We start from the raw sequence: 22,052 nt of genomic DNA, 5'->3' as shown, positions 1-22,052 counted from the left end.
CACAGGGCCAATCAGCACTGTCCAGACAGAGAGTCAAGGGTTATGCAATCTCATAGGGCAGTCAGAGTAGAATGGAAACACCTCCTATAAGCTTAAACCAGCGCTCAGCTGGACACTGATAGAAGTCACAAGACTGCTCTAACTGCTGATGAGAAAAGGTATTTAGCCATTTATATTTATATAAAGACTCAGCGAGTGCTTAATAAAAGAAGCAGCTAATGCACTAAAAGGAAAACCATATGCCTTCAGAGAAATAAATAAGATAATTGTGCAGCATTAAAAATACCAAGGATAAAATAAATCAAAAAGGCCGTCCAATTATTAATCCAAATATGTGCGTAAAAAGAATTGTTCTGATGATAATATATGGAGAAAGTGAAAGTTCAAATGGATGTGATCAGAGTTCAAATAAATATCAAATCTTTCACTGATTATAAAGTGACTCTATTATTCCCAGTTGTGCATGATGTAGTGCTCTGGTGAGTTTACAGTATATTTTATGCATTACAAACAAACACTTAACCACTTCCTGCCCAGCCAATAGTAAAATAACAGCTGTCCGGGTGGGACTCTCTCGTCATATGACGTCCTTCCCGGATCGCGCCTTTCGTGTGCCCTCAGGGCCGCGCTGTGGCTAGATCTGTCTCCGGCTGTGTACCTCGGACACAGCCGATGACAGATCTGTGTACCGGCCCCGTTGCCAGTACCATGTGACCTGCTGTGACCAATCAGAGCAGGTCACATGACAGTTGTATACAATGGATGACTTCCTTTCATGCCATCCATTGTATACAAGTGTGTCTAGCTGTGAATGGTCACAGTGATCACATGCACAAGCTGGACCAATCACAGCCCATCTGTGTCATGTGATTAGCCAGTCAGTGTCCCTGATCACCAACACACCAGTTATATGAGGACACTGTACTGTACTGGTGACAGTATGTAAAACAAAAATGAGTGAAAAGTTTTTAAATTTTTAAATTTTCCAAAAAATTATGACAAAAGAAATTACAACTTCAAAAAACGCGCCATGTCTCTTATGAAATACGTTAGACTGTCTACTTTGCAAAAAGGAGTCATTTGGGGGATAACTTTCCTACAGACTAAATAATAAATACTGATTTGGGTTATTTTCATCAAAGACATGTAGCAGAATACATCTTGGCCTAAATTTAGGAAGAACAATTATTTATTTGCAAACTTTTATAACAGAAACAAAGAAAAACATGTTTTTTTTTTTCAAAATTAGCACAAAAATAAAAACCCCCGTGATGATTAAATACCACCAAAGAAAGCTCTATTTGTGTGAACAAAATTATAAAAATTTAGTTTGGGTACAGTGTTGCATGTCTGTGCAATTGTCATTTAAAGTGTGAGAGAGCTGAAACCTGACAATTGGCCTGGGCAGGAAGGTGGTATAAGTATTGAAGTGGTTATTAATGACATTTTAATAATTTCCCAGAGTGCTATGTTTCTAAAGAAAGTTTCTGATTGAAACCTCATTTGTATGGAAACAGGGGGTTTAAGGGTCAATTCTCTCACTCTCCCAACGTATGTGTCAATTTAAATTTCAGCTGTAGCACTCTGGAGAAACTGGAAACCTCGGTTAAAGGAGACTTATGATCCATCTGGTGAAAAGATAAATTATATACAGTATATATTGTCCACATGTTTTAGATGCCAGATTTCTCCTCTGCCCTTCAAAGCATCAGATCAAACCCAGATCGGTTTGATCTGATGCTTTCACAGGCTGGTAACAAACTGTTTACATTAGCCAACTTCGAGTTTCTTAGACCATAGAGATAATCAGGGATGTTCTGGTCCTTGATCATCTCTATGGTCAGCTGGTGGAATCCTGGTGGGATGGGAGAGCCGGGGAAGGTGGCTGAAGGTGGCGGAAGAGACCCCCTTCCACCACACAAAAAAGTGATTAAACGGCTAATTAGCCGCATAGATTCAGCCTCTTCCATGGACTCAATATGCCTCTCAGCAGATAGCTTAGAGTGTCTACTTTCCAAAAATCATCATTTGAGGGTGTTTGTTCTATCCTGGTATTTTAGCACCTCAAGAAATGTGATGAGCAGTCAGAAAGTAAAAGCTGTGTAAATTCCATTATCTATACCATAGTTTGTAGACACTATAACTTTCACACAAAGCAATAAATATACACTTACTGGGATTTTGTTAACCAAAAGCATGTAGCAGAATACATTTTGGCCTAAATGTATGATGAAATTTTAGTTTTTTTGGATATTTTTTATGACTAAAATAAGAAAATATTGTTTTTTTAAAATTTTTCTTCAAAAATGTATTCGTTTATAGCGTCAAAAAGAAAAAGTGCACAGGTGATTAAATACCACCGAAAGAAAGCTCTATTTGTGTGAAAAAAAGGACATACATTTAATTTATGTACCGTATTGCATGATCGCACAATTGTCCGTTAAACTAGCGCAGCGTTGTATAGCAAAGAAATGGCGTAAATTGCAGTATCTATACCATAGTTTGTAGATGCTATAACTTTCACACAAAGCAATTAATACACACTTATTGGGATTTTTTTTACCAAAAACATGGAGCAGAATACATTTTGGCCTAAATTTATAACTAACTTTGAGTTTACTATATATTTTTTATAGCTGAAAGTAAAAAATATTGTTTTCTTCAAAATTTTTGGTCTTTTTTTATTTATAACGTGAAAAATAAAAACCGCAGAGGTGATCAAATACCACCAAAAGAAAGCTCTATTTGTGTGAAAAAAAGGACGTAAATTTCGTTTGGGTGCAGCATTGCATGACCGCGCAATTATCAGTTGAATTAGTGCAGCGTCGAGTAGCAAAAAGAGACCTTGTCATTAAGTGGGGTAAATCCTCCGGAGTGCAAGTGGTGAAAGTGATATTAAAGCTTTGTTTGTTTTTTTTTAAATAAAATAACATTTCATACTTACCTGCTATGTACAGTAGTTTTGCACACAGCTGCCTCAATCCTGCTCTTTTCAGGACCCCCGCCAGCACTCTGGCTCCCCCTCCTCCTCAATCAGTGCTCCCAGGGACTGCTTAGACACATAGACACATAGAGCCGTGGCTTGGCCCTGCCCTCCCACTCTCTCTTTATTGGCTCACTGGCTGTGATTGACAACAGTGGGAGCCAATGGGCTCCCACTGCTGTCTCAGCCAGTAAGGAGAGAGAGTCCCCATACAGCCGAAGCTATTGTGAACGTCGCTGGATTGGAGGGGGCTCAGGTAAGGTTTGGGGGGGCTGAGGGGGCCACTGCACACAGAAGGTTTTTTACCTTCATGCATAGAATACATGAAGGTAAAAAACCTTGAGCCTTTAGAAGCATTTTAACCTCTACACTTCAGCGGTATGTTTATGAATGGTAGAACTGTTATTTCCCCAGTGCAATTACCAATGGAGCTGGAGAATTCATACTCAGGTGGCCATTGCACCTGTTAATAGCTGTGAACTGAGTTGTTCTCAGGTGGCTTGGTTCACTGAGAGAGCTGGTCCAAGTGGCTCTGTATCATGTGATCACTGTGATGACCAATCACAGGGACCACAAAGGTAAACACACTGCTGTTTAGATTGTTGAATCCTCCCCTCTCCATTACAACAGAGGAAGGAGGGTAATAGTAGTAACCAATAAATGGGAAATGCATTAATGCATTAGCAGCAGATGCTAATCCAGTCATTAATTATTACTAATTGTGAGGTTTTCAACCCTTTCACCACTCCCCCTCTACACATCTGATCTCCAGCCTGTCTCTGTAAGTGACTTGTGAATTAACCCCTTCTCCTCTCTTATTCTGCACATCTGCGCGTTAACTCCCTCATCTCCATCTTGCCACTGTATCTGACTTTTACGTTAACCCCCTTGCTTCCTCCCTTTTCTGTGTATTACCTATAATGAACCGTATCTAGTGCATTATTACCAAGCTCTGTGTTTGTTTAAAGAATAAAGGTTTATTTATTCAAGTATGTGCAGACAAGAGGTGCAAAAGCCCACCACATGACTGTTTTCCCAGGTTTCTTTTTTCAGGGTGACTCCTTTCTCTTGCAGCATCTTATGGAGCCTCCATGGTATGCATGGACTACAGTTAGGATAGCAAGGTACCCAACTGCTGCCAATTCCATGTGAAGTTTCAGTATGCAAATACCCAATCATGTTTAAAGAAAATAAAAAACAGCATTTTGCTTGCACACGATTGGATGATGGAAGCCAGCAGAGCTTCACCTCATTCACTAATCTCTAAGGCAAATTCCTTACAAAGTGATCAGTCTATTTGCCTTTAGCAAATTTACTGCATTATATCTGGGAATTTATGGTAGTGCTGCACTGCAACCTATGTGACTGTGAGATATTAATTGGATGGACTTTTGTCTTTTTTCAGCCAGACTAACTATGTAACTATGTAATTAAAAGTCCTATAATGCTTGTTAGTTTTAGTTATTTATCATAGCTGTGTTTTAAAAAGGGATTTCCAGGTCATCAGGGAAGTTCCCCACACATGATAAACAGCAATAGCTCTGTCCAAGATAAAACTGGTCTGCACTAGGCATCAAATAGCAGTACCAAGTTTTAAGAGACAAGGATAGAGATCTGCATTTCACATCTGAGGACTATATGCAAGTCTTTGTGTCTGCCTTCTTTCACTAGCACCCTGGCTGCTGCACCGTTGCTGATCAGGCATCAGCCGAGATGAGATCACTTCTTCCTTAAATCCCAACTTGGGTTTCATAGCCGCCCCTCAGCCTCAAAGAAGACAGCTGAACCTTTCTGGATAGACCCCTTTCTGTGCACTGAATTTTCCATGTCTCAAACTCCTTCCAGTCCAGAAATCAAAAGGGCTTTAGAAGAGAGCCCAGAGACTAACATTGACAATGAATCCGCGCCACCTCCCATGCCCAGCAATTACTTGATCTTATCGATATTCGCCTGTTTCTGCCCTGCATATCCTATAAACATTGTTGCATTTGTTTTCTCTATAATGGTAAGTAATAAACATTTACTTTTTTGATAATGGATGCTCCAGGAATTAGGCACGCCAGCCTGTTTGCTAAGGAGCACACAGAGCAGTGATGATGTGCAAAGTGCAGTAACTCCCGGCAACCAATTAGATGTCATCTTTAATCGGTCTACTGGGTGATATGGATTGCTTATTGGGTGATATGGATTGCTTATTGGGTGATATGGATTGCTTACTGGGTGATATGGGTTGCTTACTGGGTGATATGAGTTGCTTACTGGGTGATATGGGTTGCTACACTTTAAACATTGCATTCATTTTAAAAATAATATCATTTTTATATATATATATATATATATATATATATATATATAAATATATATATATATATATATATATATTATGATTATATTTGGACAGTTTATATAAACCTTGTGTTAAATAGAATTAAAAAAAAAAAAAAAAACTTGTAATTTAAAGCTATTTGTGATTTATCTCCTGTCCGTTGACTCATTTTACAAATATAGAAGGTCCAGTATGTGACAGAAGAGAGTCCAAGTCAAAGCTAGCAGTACCACCGTGGAAAGATCAGTGAGGATAAATCCTTGACTGTTATCGCTATTTATTGCCCGATGTACATTTTGTAGCTGCAGAATTTATGTATATCTCATAATGGCATTCATGTAGCTTTAATATAATTAAATAATGCTAATATGATAATGGTTTGCTAATGTCTTTCCTGTCTAATATCCAATTTATGTGAATAGGAGTTAAAGCGATTCTCAATATGCTTTATACTGATTGTAAAAAATATTAAGTGGCGGCCATAAAATAAAGGCAAAGTGTCCTTGATATTAAAGTTATTAAGACTATTAATCTCCAGAAGGACATTTGTCCATTAGACAGGGCATGAGTGTTGGTGGTAAAGTAATGGGCAATCTTGAAGTAATTTACAATTCTACAAATGGTTGTATATTATCTCTTCCAGAAATACCAATTACGCATTAGAAGTACATCATCATGTGAGCAGCGGCTGTCATTAAGAAAATGACTGACCTGCAGCGACAACTGCTGGGTAGTTAATGAAAACTAAAGCAAAGAAAACCTAAGATGGTTGCTGATAACAATCAGATTTATTCTTAAAGCCAACTAAAACCAAAATTTTAAATTTTACATTTTGCAGTTTCCCAATCCTTAGATGTGGTGGCTGCAATAGTTTTCTGTTTTTTAGGGTTTTCCCCTTTAATTTCACCTGGTGATCCAGCCAGTAAAACACCTCCTGTCTTAAGCTGGCCTTACACCTGTAGAATTTCATTAAAAATAACTGTTTTCATAATGTTTGTTTGATTAACTAAGAGTTTGAAGAGGGCAATCTGAAAATCTGTTTCGACCAATGCGAGCAAAAAGGACAAGGATGGAAATATCTTGTCGAATCTAAAGGAAATAAAAAAATTTTAAACGTTCAATTCACTCCCAGCCAAGAACACAACTAACTAGTCTTATGCACATGAACTTGTCAAAGTTAAACAAGTGAAATGTTTATTCTACAAAAATCAAGATATTGACATGGTACTTGAATGAAAAGTCATTTGAAATCAGCTGAGTACATGAAGGCACCATTGAACGATTGGACAAGTGATTTTTATACTTTCTTGTATGAATGTTCTACAAGTATAGGTCAGCATTCATTTTGTAAAGTGCTGCGCAAACTGTTGGCGCTATGTAAATCCTGTATAATAAATAATAATAATAATTAGGGTGTCTCCTTTATCTATGAAAGAACAAAAAGGAGACACCCTTAGACAGCAGCATTGTCCGGAGAGGGTTATGTTAGATGCACTAATAGATTTAAATGGACTTTACAGAAGTAACAGATTAAAGCCTAACTTTAGCAAACACATTATAAGTATTTATAGAAACTTTCTTTTCCTTTTGGGATAAAAGTTTTACTTAGATGAATAAAAGCTAATCATTGCAAGCACCCCTGAAAGTGTTAAATGGTTTATCTCCACCATCAATTTGCCACGTTTGCTTGCTTTGTTATAGGAAATTGAAAATTAAAGCAGATCTAAACCCATCAAAAAACAGTTACATTCTTGGTATGTTCGGGGAATGTAAGTGTCACATTTGCTTGTGCTCTCAACCAAGCTGTCAAACAATGAAATGTATGGTGTCATAACTGATCACATGTATAGCATCATGGCAGTTGAAGATCAAGCAGAGCCTAAGGTGGCAGCCTTCTTGGTTGAAAATGATAGGATAGTTTAGTTCCACTTTAACAGCAGGATCAACAGATTAGACTAGAACAACACTGAGACAAGATGGGGTTTATTTACTAAAGCTGGAGAGTCCAAAATCAGACTCCCTTCTGCATAGAAACCAATCAGCTTCTAACCTCAGCTTGTTCAATGAAGCTTTGGCAATGAAACCTGGAAGCTGATTGGTTTCTATGCAGAAGGGAGTCTGATTTTGGACTCTCCAGCTTTAGCAAATAAACCCAGATTTGTCTAGGGTCACAACAGTTGGCCCAGGTTTTGGGGGCCTTACGCTATATAGAGTGATTAGTGATTAGTTATAGGGATTATTTGTATATACACATCCCTTCTATACTGTTTTCTGATTTTGGTATATATATATATATATATATATATACCCATATATATATAGCGCCTACCTATTCTATCTTTATTTCTATTTAACAGATAAAATAACTAAGTTACAGAAAGTACTCAGAAATATAAAGACTGCTGTGCTAATGTTACTGGCAGACTACATCAGATATGTCATATTTGATTTTGCTTTTTCTTGCTGGGGGCAACACTCTCAGTTTCCTTTATCTCCCCTTTTATTAATGTTTCTGTGGGAATGTCATTAGTCTGTGCTCTGAAGATATGAAAATATATTCACTTACGACACTTTAAAACAAATACAACTGAGATAGAAAAGGGAGCAGTTAAACTTATAAAAGACAAATTGGTACAAACCTATTAGGAGGTTATACATTGAGGTTACATCTTTTTCAGTTTGACCCTATGCCTTTATGTATCTGCCAGTGCAGAGGTGTGGGCGCACCGACTTTGCTAAAAATGCAGTGTGACTAATGATCGGGATATTTTTTTTGTATGCTGAGGTGTTCATGCATATTACTACATGTCCTGCTGTGGGGTTCTAGAATGGGGTTGAACTGTAGCTTGGGAGCCCCATGCTACATATGTGAACATTACCAAAGACTGGGGGGAAGCAGCACAAGAGAAAAAAAATTAATTTCATATTCATATTCCCAAACGTCTCCAAAGTTTGGCTTAACTGTAACTATGGTTTTCAGGTTTATTTTTCAAAGAATAGAGTTTAGGCCAACTAAGAGATTTTTTGGCAAAAGTCTAAAATTACAGAAAATTAGATTTCACATTTAATAAATATTACTCTTATTCTTCTAACAGTGCTAATTATCTAAAACGGGGTTTAGGGAGGCTAAGCAGACTAGAGCAGCTCATATCAATTACATCTTGGACTCCTGTCTGTATGCTGTCTATGCAACCTAGATGTCATGGCAACCGAAGGGTTAAACAAGCTAATGGCTGCAGTGGCCGCTATGATCTTCCTTTAATCTGTGGCCCTAACAGTAAAGGTAGAAATCATCTACTACTACCAACTACAAATCTGTCAAAGACTTTCACATCTCTAAAGTGCATGCAAAAAATAGCACCGTTGAGTTTGTCATTTAGGGCCAGTTTACACCATAGAAACGCAGTCCAGATGCATTTCAAATGCATTACTGCATGCGTGTTTTTGACGCTTTTTGGGGCGATCTGGGACGTTTTTGATACTTTCCAGTTCATTTTTTTCCCCATCTCTTTTTCTTCAATTTAAGTAGGGACATGTGCATTCCAGTGCGTTATTGGAGTGTTTTGGTTCATTACAGCACATTTTGCATGTGTTTTACCATGTTCCAGTGCAGTTCTGTGCAGGAAAAATGCAGCCTACTTTTTTCTGCAACTGGAACGCACTGGAACTGCAATCCCTGATGGGAACTAGGACATTGACAACCATATAACCTACTTTCTGTGCGTTTTGGATGCAGAAATGCATGTAGTGTGAACTGGCCCTTAATGTGCAAAATGGGAAGCAGCATCCAGCAGACATCATAAAATGTAATTTTTTTAATGTTAGCAGGGTAAGCACCTGAATTTGAAGTATTATTAGTCTGCCTCAATACCTGTACAGCAAAACCCAGACTAGGAGAGGGGAAGAACACAGGGAGACAGTTGTGTTGCAATACTTATATGCTAAAAAGGAGCATACTGATAGGAGAAAGCAGAGTGACATACAGATGAGTTCATTAGTGTGCTGTTTTGTTTTTTTTATCGTCCATACACAGATGAAGGGGGAGGCGGGAGACCTGTAAGTGTTACTTAACTGCAGCAGAGATAAATCAGATCTGCTAGACAGGAACGTGATATGTGGCAGAGCTGTGTAAAAATTGGACTGGATGGACATAATTACTTTTTTTTGTGGGCAGGTAGACAGCTTACATGTATATTTCAGCAGTGTATTTAGCTGTTTTCTGGCAGTTCAGTGTCAGTTTCAGAGAAAAAAAGCTCTTCTGCCAAATGCTAGAAATAAATGGCTGCCAAGTTAGGTTTCTGGTATAAAAAAAAAACTCAGATAAGATTTTTCTCATATATCTTGTGTCTTCTTCATATTTACTGATACCTCTCGGGTTATATGAAGATTTCCCACAGCCGTAAAAGAAATATATATATATATCTATCTATATATATATATATATATCTATATATAGATATATATATAGATATATATATACACATACATATATATATATATATACACACACATATATATATATATAGATATATATATATATCTTGGGAGGACTGGTTATTATCTTGTAAAATATATGACTGCAAGTAGCACTGTGAAGTTTATACATTATAATTAATGTAAAGAACTTCACAACTAAACAAGATCATTAAGCTTCTAGGTAATTAAAAATTTCCTGTGTGGCAGGTCAACAAGATTTCATTTTTAAGATTAATCTCCTAATAATGTGCAATTAAAACTCACTCTCATTACCGCAAGTCAGGCAGAATTCACCTCTTTTGCTGCATCGGTGACTATTTTTCCACTGGTGGGCATACACTGACATTCTATTTAAACTTTAACAAATGATTCATCCATCAAAATATTATTAATTTAACCAACGAGCAAAAGCTATTTTGTGAAATAGAGAGCCTCTTGTACTGAAAGAAAATGTGCTGTACCCATATACCATTTCATTTATCTCTGTTACATAATATCATTCAACCAGAAAACAAATTCCCTTTGCATTCAAACCCACCTGGCCAGAATCCAATCTTATACAGTGACCTAGTGGAGCACCTACTGTTCACTTTACTAGAGAGTTTTTCACTGAAATGCCTTTGCTAAACTGCTAAACTACACCTTATTTAACTGTCAGTCCTTCCATAAGAACATAATGTTCCAGGGCTTGTTCACACTCTGTGCAGAGACCTGCATTTTTCTGCACTTGAAAAGCTCAGGTCTCTGCACGGGCATACAGAAAATATGTGCAAAAAGCAAAATGTATGCACCCCGATCATATTACAATGAAACAGAGGGTTGCCAAGTGGAGAGTTGTGAGTAACTGACATGTCAGCTTTTCTGAAGTCTCCATCCATCAATGCTTTTCACTGTCACTTTGTGAAACTTCAATAAAGTTAAAAAAAAAACAGAGCAAAACAAAAAAAGTATACAGTGCCTTGCATTTTAACCACTTGCCCTCCAGAGGATGTCCTCCCCTTCCTGACCAGGCCATTTTTTGCAATACGGCGCTGCGTTACTTTAACTGACAATTGCGCGGTCATGCAATGCTGCACCCAAATGAAATTTGTCCCTTTTTCCCACAAATGGAGCTTTCTTTTGGTGATATTTGATCGCCTGTGCATTTTTTATTTTTTGCGCTGTAAACAAAAAAAGGCAGACAATTTTGATTAAAAAAAACAATATTTTTGACTTTTGGCTATTAAACATGTCCAGTAAAAAAATTTAAAAAATAAAATTTCGTCATAAATTTTGGCCAAAATGTATTCTGCTAAATGTCTTTGCTACAAAAAAAAATCCCAATACGTGTAAATAATTGTTTTACATGAAAGTTATAGCATCCACAAATGGCGGTATATATATATATATATACTGCAATTTTATTTTTTTAATACTAGTAATGACGGAGATCATCGACTTATAACGGGACTGCGGCAGGCATTCTGACACTGGGAGGCAACTGACTAACTGTCACTGACATCCCCAATGACACCAATAAAGTGATCAGTGCTAATAAACAGCATTGACACTGTACTAATGACGCTGGGCAGGAAGGGGTTAACATCTGGGGCGATCAAAGGGTTAACTCTGTGTTGTTTTACTGTGTGCTGTGTGTGAGTGTTTCACTGTGTAAGCACACTGCTTTGTATGACTCTGCTATGCAGAGCCATACAAAGCAGTGTGAATGAGCTGACAGGGGAGAGATCTGTATTGTTTACATAGAAATCTCTTCCCCATCAGTGATGCTCGGTGATCGACAGGTGACTGTAGGGAATCACTGTCCAGGACCCTATGATCGACAGCAGAGGCTGGCAATGGCGGTGCAGGTAGGGCACACCTGCTCCCTACCCGGGAATACAAAATCACGTATATATACTGTACATGATTTCATGCAGCTCTGCCACCCTGTAGCAGTATTTCTGCTATTGGGCAAAGACTATTTAACAACTGGAAACTGTTGAGACAATAAACAGTTTGGTCAGCAGTGTGTAATTACAATATAGCATATATAGTGCAGGGATGCAGCGGCCATAAACATGTAGGATACAACAGTGAAATATATGTGCCACACAACACTGCATAGAAAGTATGGTCAGGAGTATGTATTGTGTAATTTATGTACATAATCCTGTCTGCTGCAATCTGCATGCTGTAGTGTATGATGCACTCTCCTGATCACTACCCTGTATACTGTGCTATACATTACATAACCGTGACCACTGCTCTCTTTATACTAGCTTGTATATTACATACTGATTGCCAGTGCACTCTGTACTGCTGTACATTAAATGCATAAATGCCTCCCCCCCCCTTCACACCTCTCATCTCTGCACCAATTTTCTCCCTTCCCAGCTTTCTCACCTCCACAACCCCCCCCCCCCCCTTTCCAGCTGTCATCCTTGCAAAAATTACCCCCTTTCACGCTCTTATCTCTGCACAAATCCCCCCCCCTCCCAACTCTCTCATCCGCACAAATATCGCTCCCCTTCCCGGCTTTCATCTCTGCATAAATCCCCCCCCCCTTTCTCAGCTCTCTCATCTGCACAAATTCCCTTCCCCCTTCCCAGCTCTCTCATCTGCACAAAACTCTCCCCTTTCCCAGCTCTCATCTCTGCACAAATCCCCCTCCTTTCCCAGCTCTCACCTCTGTACAAATCCCCCCACCCTTTCCCAACTATTATCTCTGCACATATTTTTCCCCTCCCTTCCCAGCTCTCTCATCTACACAAATTTCTCCCACCTTACCAGCTTTTACCTCTGCATAAATCCCCCCTCTTTCCCACCTCTCTCATCTGCACAACCCCCCCCCCTTTCCCAGCTCTCATGTCTGTACAAATCCCCCCCCCCCAACTCTCTCATCCGTACAAATCTATCCCCCCTTCCCACCTTTCATCTCTGCATAAATCCCCCCCCTTTCTCAGCTCTCTCATCTGCACAAATTTCCTCTCCTCCTCTTCCCAGGTCTCTCATCTGCACAAATCTTTCCCCCTTCCCAGATCTCATCTCTGCACAAATCCCCCTCCTTTCTCAGCTCTCACCTCTGTACGAGTTCCCCCTTCCTTCCCAGCACTGTCATCTGCACACATTTCTCCCACCTTACCAGCTTTTATCTCTGCATAAATCTCCCCTCTTTCCCAGCTCTTTCATCTGCACAGATCTCTCTCCCCTTCCCAGCTCTCACCTCTGCACAACACCCCCACCCTTTCCCAGCTCTCATGTCTGTACAAATCCCCCCCTTTCCCAGATATCATCTGTGAACAAATGTCCCCCTCCTTTTCCAAATCTCTCACTTGCACACATTTCCCCCCACTTCCCAGCTTACATCTCTGCATAAATCCCCCCCCCCCCCCATCTTTCCCAGCTCTAATTTCTACAAAAATGAAACTCTTCCATTACATATACTTTTCTGCACATAATATATAGACAAATAGATAATACTCTCTCTAAGCCTACCTTAAAGAAGAGCTTTAGGGCAGCACACTGGCTAAGTGGTTAGCACTTCCACCTGGCAGTACTAGGGTCGTTGGTTTGAATCCCAGCCATGGCACCACCTGCTTGGAGTTTGCATGCTCTCCCTGTGACTGCGTGGGTTTCCTCTGGGTACTCCAGTTTCCTCCCACACTTCAAAGGCATGCTGGTAGGTTAATTGGCTCCTGTCTAAAAATTGTCCCTAGTATGTGTATGTATGAATGTGAGTTAGGGACTTTAGATTGTACACCCCTTGAGGGTTAGGGACTGATGTGAATGTACAATATATATATATATATATGTAAAGCACTGCATAAAATGACGGCGCTATATAAGTACCTGAAATAAATAAATAAAAACTTCATTAACCACATGCCTTCCTGAGGATTTACCCCCCTTCCTAACCAGGCCATTTTTTGCATTACAGCACTATGTTACTTTAACTGACAATTGCACGGTCGTGCAACGCTGCACCCAAAAGAAATTTACTTTTTTCCCATCAATAGAGCTTTCTTTTGGTGGTATTTGATGGCCTGTGCGAGTTTTTATTTTTTTGTGCTATAAAAAAAAAATACCGACAATTTTGAAAAAAAAAACAATATTTTTGACTTCTTGCTATTGAGCATGTCCAATAAAAAATTTTAAAAAATCTAATTTTGTCATAAATTTAGTCCAAAATGTATTCTGCTACATGTCTTTGCTAAAAAAAAATCCCAATAAATTAATTGGTTTACATGGTTTACATGAAAGTTATAGCGTTTACAAATGGCGGTATATATACTGGAATTTTTTTTTTTTTTTTACTAATAATGGCGGCGATCAGCGACTTATAGTGGGACTGCGGGCATTCCAACACTGGGGGGAACTGACTTGGTGTCACTGACATCCCCAGTGACACCAATACAGAGATCAGTGCTAAACAAAAAGCACTGACGCTGTAATAATGGCACTGGACAGGAAGGGGTTAACATGAGGGTGATCAAAGGGTTAACTGTGTGCTGGGAGTGTTTTACTGGGGGGGGGGGCCGTGTGTTGATGCTTCACTGTAAGCACACTGCTTTGGATGGCTGTGCTGTGCACAGCCATCCACAGCAGTGTGCCCAAGCCGACAGATAGGAGGGCGGTTAGTAAATAAAGCAGTCCTCCTTCCTGTCGGAGATCCTCGGTAATCTCCGGGCGCCGGCGGGTAATCACAGACCAAGACCCGGCGGTGCTTGACAGCCACGGGCGTGAATGGTGGTGCGGGTAGGGCGTGCGCGCACCCCCTACCTGGAAAAGCCAAATCACATATATTTACGTGATTTTGCACACCCCTGCCGCCTTGTAGCAGTATATCAGCTATAGGGCTATAGGGCGGCGGGATGTGGTTAAGTAGAAAGGATATTGCATTTCTGGCAAGCTCAATGGGTATTTTCTGTGCTTGCTGAAAGTTTTATTTGCCTGAAAAAGAAAAATAACACAGTCGCTACAACTCAGGACCAGTATGCTGCTCTATATCACATTTTTGTTCTTGGATTTAGTTACCATTCAAGTTTAATATACATTTACTTTACAATTTGTAAGCCAGGCACACTCCTCTTTTTTATTATATTTTTCACAAAGTAAAGGTACACTGTATACTATATGGTCTAATAATATAAAGTTTATTTAGCTCTGTAAATTTAAGATATTTCTATCTGTCAACAATCACAATGCTAGCCTTTTCTCTACCTTACAGCATAATTTATGGCCACATAACTGTTTTTTCATATGGCAGAACAGCACACCATTATTTTACCTCCCATACCTGTGTTCTAGATGTCATGCACAACTTCGACCTCTTCTTTAAGCCCCATATCCAATTACTATCTGTGGATTGTAGCTCTTACTAAAATATAACCTTTTTAACAAGACATTCTTTTAACTGGCCTTTTACTCTGCCCGCAATTCTTCATTATGCAGGAAGGTGCCAGAATTAAAATGACTTTACCGCTAGTTAAAACCTTGAAAATAAGTTCTTCCTGTAAAGAAAAAGATCAATGCTCTCTTAGAAATTCTGTATGTAGCCCTAAAGAACACACATAGTGCACAGTAAGCATGTGCTTTTCTGCTTCTTCACTGCAAACAGGAAACTTTATTCAGAGAAAATAGATAATAATAGATGCATCTACAAACTTATATAATTTATAAACACTGCCATCTACTGGTTGAAGAATATATTTCTACTGAATACTGATGTAGTTGTTGCATAAAATACATGAACACTGTATTCCAACACTCCAACTCAACAACTACTCCTTATATTAGTCCCATTTCCAAACTGAGTACTATAAATCTTTTTCAGTTCAATAAGAAATGTAATCTCTTCATCAGCAACTCTGATCCATTTTTTTTTTCTTATTCATTTTTGTTTCTCATGGGTTGGAAGTCTGTATTTCATCCCATTAATCTGGCTCTGGTTTTAATGCTACACTAGCATCATTGGACAGACGTTTGGCTGGGATGCCTTTATTGCTTCTGGTGGATTTCTTGATTTAAAACTCATGTGGCCTGGTTTCTTTCTTTTACAGTATTTGGATTGTCTGCGTTCATTTCTATTTCTGTGTCACTTTGTTGCTTATCTTTATGTGACACTGATGTGGAATTTCCCTCAGTTTGAAGCGGTTGTGTTAGTTCATGAAATTTTGAACACACTGAAGTTTCATCGACAATTACACTTCTACTGATGGTTAGCTTGTTTGTTTCTTGGTGTAGACTTCTGTATCCCTTTTGAGATTCACTGTACCCCACAAGTAAACCTTCCTTTTTGCAAGCATCCAATTTTGTATGTTTTTCTTTTGGGATGTGCACATAGGTTTTGCTTCTAAAAATTTTAAGATGGATCAAATTCGGGGCTTTTACATTCCACAGTTCATATTGAGTTTTCTCAGTTGATTTACCTGGTAGTCGATTTTGGAGATAGCATGTGGTCATAATTGCCTCCCCCCAGTGTGTGGTTGGTATATCTGCATCAAACAGCATGGTTTTTCCACTCTCACATAGAGTACGGTTCATTCTTTTTGCAACCCTGTATTGTTCTGGGTTGTATGGTACAATAATTTGAAATATTATGCCATGCTTTCTGAGAATCGCCCATGTGTTATCACCTGTATATTCAGTTCAATTGTCTGTGCGCAATACACTCTGCATTTTGCAAAATCTGTTGCTTACTTGAGCCAAATACTGTTCAACTCTCTCTGGTACTTCACTTTTGTTGTGTAACAGATATTATGTAGTATACCTGAAGTAATCATCTATAAAAGTAAGAAAAGACCTCTTCTTTCCTAGAGTAAATTTTTCCATTGGACCTCAAAGATCTGAATTAAGTCCAGAGGATTTTTTAGCTCTGCTGTTACTCTGCTTTGGGAGCTCTTTTCGTGTCATTTTTTCCTTTTATACAGCTGGTGCATTTCATTATTTGATAACATAGACTCATTTTTAGTCATTTGCATAGTCATTCTCAGTTAATTTATTTATTATCTCAAGACTTCTGTTCCCCAGTCATTTATGCCATGTGTCACTGTAGTTTTTCCTCTTTGGCAGTGTTAACCACATCTCATCTGTAATTTTAGCCTTTGCAAGTAAGATATCCCCTTTTGTGATGGCACAACTGTCTCCTTGGAAGGTTACTACATTGCCTTGTTTTGTGAGCTTCTTCACTGACAAACGATTAGTTTCAAGAGCAAAGACATACAGAACATTTTTCACAGGTATCTTTCTGGTGACACTCTGGGAAATAGGACAGTAAAGAAAACCATCTCCTATCCCTTCTGATTCTATTAGTTGCCCATTAGCTGTGGTGATTTTTTCTGTTTTACTCTGGTCAAGGTGAATATAAACATTTCTGTCATTTGTCATGTGACTCTTAGCTCCTGAATCAACACATCATGCCTGCAAAGATGAGGTGCAACTTTTGCATTGAAAAATATATTCATTATCTGAAGAAAATCAGTTTTTTCCTTCACACATTTGACCTCTTGTAATTTAGTTTGTTTTTGCATTCTAGCTTCCTAGATTCTGCAATCTGCTTTTAAATGGCCTTGTTTCTTGCACAAAAGCATTCACGTGTTTATTGTTGCATGTTACTGTTTTCATTCCTGTTTTCTTTAAAGCAGAGTCTGCGATAGAAATACCATAGCTATTTATGCTTTCTTAGGCTTATATTCATCCACAAGCTTGGCCGTGACATATTTCAATGTACAGTAAGTTCGTCATCTGGACATGCATTAAGTGCTGTGACAAGCGTTTCATAACTTTCTGGTAAACCACTAAGTAATAGTGCTGCAACATGAAAATCTTTTATTTCTTCTCCTATCTCTCAGGAGTACAAACATTTCCAAGGTGTGCCCTATGTATTCCTGCATATCCTGGTCTTTCATCAGTTTGGTTTGGTATAGCTTCCTAGTCAAATTCAGTTTATTGCTGAGATTAGCTCTTTCATGCATCTTTTGTAATTCTTCCCATATTTCTTTAGCAGTTTCACACCTACTTACATATATGTATGATTTGATCATCTTTTATGCTAAGAGAGATTGTGCTCTGAGCTTTCTAAACTTTCTCTATCCACTCATCTGAAGGGTGTTCTGGCCTGACTTAATTTATTACATTTCTACTTACCTTCTCTTATTAGCAGCATTTACATCATGAATTTGCAAGACTGGTAGCTCTGGTTTGTCAGATTTGCAAATGAAAGCTTTGTTGTAGCTGCATTACTGGCCATTTTATTTAATTATGTTGCAGTCTTCTTTCTGTTGCTGTATCTTGAACTTGTTTGCTGTAGCTGTCTATGACTGGAATTTCTGTGCTTCTGGACCAATAACCTGTTAGAAATTCTGTATATAGCCCTACAGAACAGACGGCGCACAGTCCACACGTGCTTTTCTGCTGCTTCATTGCAAACAGAAAACTTTATTCAGAGAAAAGAAATACAGTTTACAGTGCCATACATGCAGCTACACACTTGTAAACACTGCCATCTACTGGTAAAAGAATATATCTCTACTAAATACTGAAGTAGTTGTTGCATAAAATACTGTACATAAGCACTATATTCCAACATGCTCAAATGGCCTGTCACTAGTCCTTGCTCTCTTGAGAAGCTACTGCAGCAGAACAATCTTCAGAGCTTCAGGTGCCTGGTCCCCCTCTGTGTATCATGCCCAATGAAACTGCAAGACAGAGTAGAGACATAGAGGATGGGGGTGGATGAAGCCACAGTGCTTAATGGAGAACCACACAACTGAAGACTCAATTTTAGCTCCTCAAGAGAATGGAAGTCATTGGTGCAGACAGCAGGAAATGTAAGGTATTATTTCTTTCTTTTAAAAGCAGCACTTTTAATGTTTTATTCTAGAGACCCGTTACTTAAAGTGATATCAAACCTTTGTTTTTTGTTTTGTTTTTTTTAAATTAAAATAATAAACATATTATACGTACCTGCTCTGTGTACCTGTGCAATGCTTTTGCACAGAGCAGCCCCGATCCTCCTCTTCTGGGGTCTCCCACCAGTGCTCCAGGTCCCTGCTCTTTGGTGGGTGCCCCCATGAAGAGCCACTTTCTATGGGGGCACCCGTGCGGGTTCACGAGCAAGCCACACTGTCTGTTTCCATTGACAGAGAATGGACGGCTCAGCCCTGCCACCCCCCCCCCCCTTGACACAGCATGTGATTGACTGCAGCGGGAGCTGCTATCAATCTGCCCAATGAGGAGGGAGACAGCGGCTATAGCAGATACTCTCATGCACATAGCTGGATCGGATCATATGTTTTTATGATATTGGACCAAAAGAGGTCAATTTGAGTAAAAAAAAGTGGCCAATGAAGTGACATCTGCACGTTGCACTGCCTGCAGATTTTGATGCTGTCAGGTTGGAATTTTGGATACCTAAAAGAGACAAATACTACCCCACCCCTCCCCCCAACATACCTGGGAGTGGGAACAAGAAGCCATCATGGAAATTTGCAAAAGATGAGAGCTGGATGCTTCCCCTGTACAACCCTAGAATCTAATACTTTTACCCTATAAAGCAACTCTTCAGGATTCTACTTCTTTTTATGTGCAAGTGTTATTCAAACTGTTGAAACAGTAATACTTGTTACCACTCCCTTTATCACCTCCACGCACGTTTCTAGCAATGCCCTTTTTTATTATTTTTTTTTTTAATACAAGAATACGGTTAACAGTAGAGTGGCTGCAATATTTGGCCAATGAAACAATCTAGGAATAACAGTGTACAATTTGTTAGTATAGTTTGAGAACAAACTATGAACACTGGGTCTAGGAGTGAGCCTTAAAAAAACCTGCATGAATGGTGGTCAGTCTAACAATTAAAAAGTAGAGGGGAAAAAATATGGGGAAGCATTGATCATTAGATTCTAAAACATATTTTAATTCAAGTGTAGGGTATATTTTTGCAAAACTGCCACATTCATTTTTTCTTAATTGGGCATCTGTGCAGCTTTTACTTCTTTTGACCCTTGGATTGCCATAATGTAATGCACATGTACACTGCATATGTAAAATGAGTACAGCCAAAAAGTCTGGAACAGGTTCTTGACAGTCATAAGTTAACGCTAGACTACAAACAGTTAAAGCTGAACTACACAGCATCTGAGAGTACTTTTACTTCGGGAGGGGTGCTCGTATGGCACAATCACTTACCTGTACATCGAAACCCTCTTCCGTGTTCAGGGAGCACACAAGCTAGTTAGTCAGTGGGGCCTAGCACTGTGATGTCACATGGCAAAGCTTAGCTGGTGACATTGCATGTATGCTGAGACTGGGATCTCAGAGTTTGTATCTGCTGTGTGCTCTTGTACCTGTTGACTTTGTACATACCTGTCTGTTTTAATAAAAGACGTTTTTAAGGTATAACACTATTTCCCACACTCCAAAAACATGCAGATAGGTCAGTTGCCGTAGATTGTACGCCCCTTGAGGGTTAGGGACTGATGTGAATGTACAATATATATGTAAAGCGCTGCGTAAATTGATGGCGTATAAGTATCTGTAATAAATAATAAATAAATAATTTGCGGCTGCTTTGGTTTCTCTTTGGAGGGATATTCTATTGTGGCAACTGTTGGAGGAAGAAGCTTACTTCTTACCTAGTGCATGACAGCATGACCAGTGTTGCATAAAAACATACATCCAAGCACATATTGATTGTTTTGGGATCAACTGGTTCAGTAATTGTGGTGATGGATTAACTGGGACAACGCTTGAATGTTGAGAAGCTTTTTCACCAGAGATACTTGGATATATATGGACTGAGTACCTTTACACTGAGCACTGTTTTGGATTCTCATGTATAGATACATACAGTATTTCTATTGTTATTATTGATACACTTTATATTGAATAACTTTTGTTGACATATGTAAAGGAATTAATGTTTTGATGGTATATCTGTGAAGTAATTCTCATATCTGATTATGAAATAGGGTAGCGCACCTACACAGAGAACCTAGTCAGTTAGTGCCCGCTGCACAATCACACTCCCACTATAAGTGGCTGATCACTGCTATTACTAGTATAATAAATAAATAAATAAATAAATAAATAAACATTCCAGTATACTGTATGTACCATAGTTTGTAGACGCTATAATTTTCACACAAAAAAATTAACCACATGCCGCCCAGCCACTGTAGAATTACGGCGGCAGGGCGGCACGGGCAGGCAAAACCAAAAAAAAGTGTGTTTTGTAAACAGGTAGGGGGCGCGCGCGAGGCGCGCCGCCGCCCTACCTGTCCCGCCGATCACAGCCACGGATGTCAGTCGCCGGGTCACAGCCGATCGTTACCGGCTATGTCCCGGCGATCGGCGGCAATAGCTGACAGAGAGCACAGCTGCAGTAGCTGTGCTTTCTGTCAGTTCCCTGACAGCTCCAGGACAAGCTGAACAAGACAGAAGAGTTTCTCTCTCCCGATCAGTGGTGTCCCCTGCAGTACACACCCCCGCCCCCTAGTAAAACACTCCCCTCCCACAGATAACCCTTCCCTGAAAAATAAACTTAACCCCTTCCTCCCCAGTGCCATTAGTACAGTGTCAGTGTTTTTGTTTTTTGCACTGATCACTGTATTGGTGTCACTGGGGATGTCAGTGACCCCAAGTCAGTACCCCCCAATGTCAGAATGTCCGCCGCAGTCCCACAGTCCCGCCATAAGTCGCTGATCGCCGCCATAAGTCCCTGATCGCCACCATAAGTCTCTGATTGCCGCCATTATTAGTATAAAAAAAAACTAAAAATCCCAGTATCTTTCCCGCCATTTGTAAACGCTATAACTTTCACGTTAACCAATTAATTTACACGTATTGAGTTTTTGTTTTAGCAAAGACATGTCGCAGAATGCATTTTGGCAGAAATTTATGACTAAATTTGATTTTTAAATTTTTTTTTTACTGGACATGTTTTATAGCAAAAAGTCCAAAATATTGTTTTTTTTTCCTCAAAATTGTCAGCCTTTTTTTTTATAGTGCAAAAAATAAAAACCGCACAGGCGATCAAATACCACCGAAAGAAAGCTCAATTTGTGGGAAAAAAAAGTATGTAAATTTCATTTATGTACCATATTGCATGACCGCGCAATTGTCCATTAAACTAGCGCAGCGCTGTATAGCAAAAAAATGGCGTAAATTGTAGTATCTATACCATAGTTTGTAGACGCTATAACTTTCACACAAAGCAATCTATATACACTTATTGGGATTTTTTTTACCAAAAACATGTAGCAGAATACATTTTGGCCTAAATTTATA

The 22,052-nt window shown here is 39.1% G+C and overlaps 1 protein-coding gene across 1 annotated transcript in view; it reads left to right on the top strand.

Moving 5' to 3' along the window:
* The first annotated feature begins 4,571 nt into the window (after positions 1 to 4,571).
* The window catches only part of LOC149449358 (transmembrane protein 233-like), a 51,511-nt gene continuing 34,030 nt past the window's right edge, over positions 4,572 to 22,052 (top strand). The window contains exon 1 of the mRNA XM_089693343.1: positions 4,572 to 4,988. Within this exon, the coding sequence (XP_089549469.1) occupies positions 4,809 to 4,988 (180 nt within the window). The 5' untranslated portion in view covers positions 4,572 to 4,808. The remainder of the gene's footprint in view (positions 4,989 to 22,052) is intronic.

This window comes from Staurois parvus, unplaced genomic scaffold (assembly GCF_062004578.1).
Source record: "Staurois parvus isolate SC_StPar_1 unplaced genomic scaffold, SC_StPar_1.0 ptg000626l, whole genome shotgun sequence".
Classification (NCBI taxonomy): domain Eukaryota; kingdom Metazoa; phylum Chordata; class Amphibia; order Anura; family Ranidae; genus Staurois; species Staurois parvus.
This window is presented reverse-complemented; position numbering and strand designations above follow the sequence as displayed.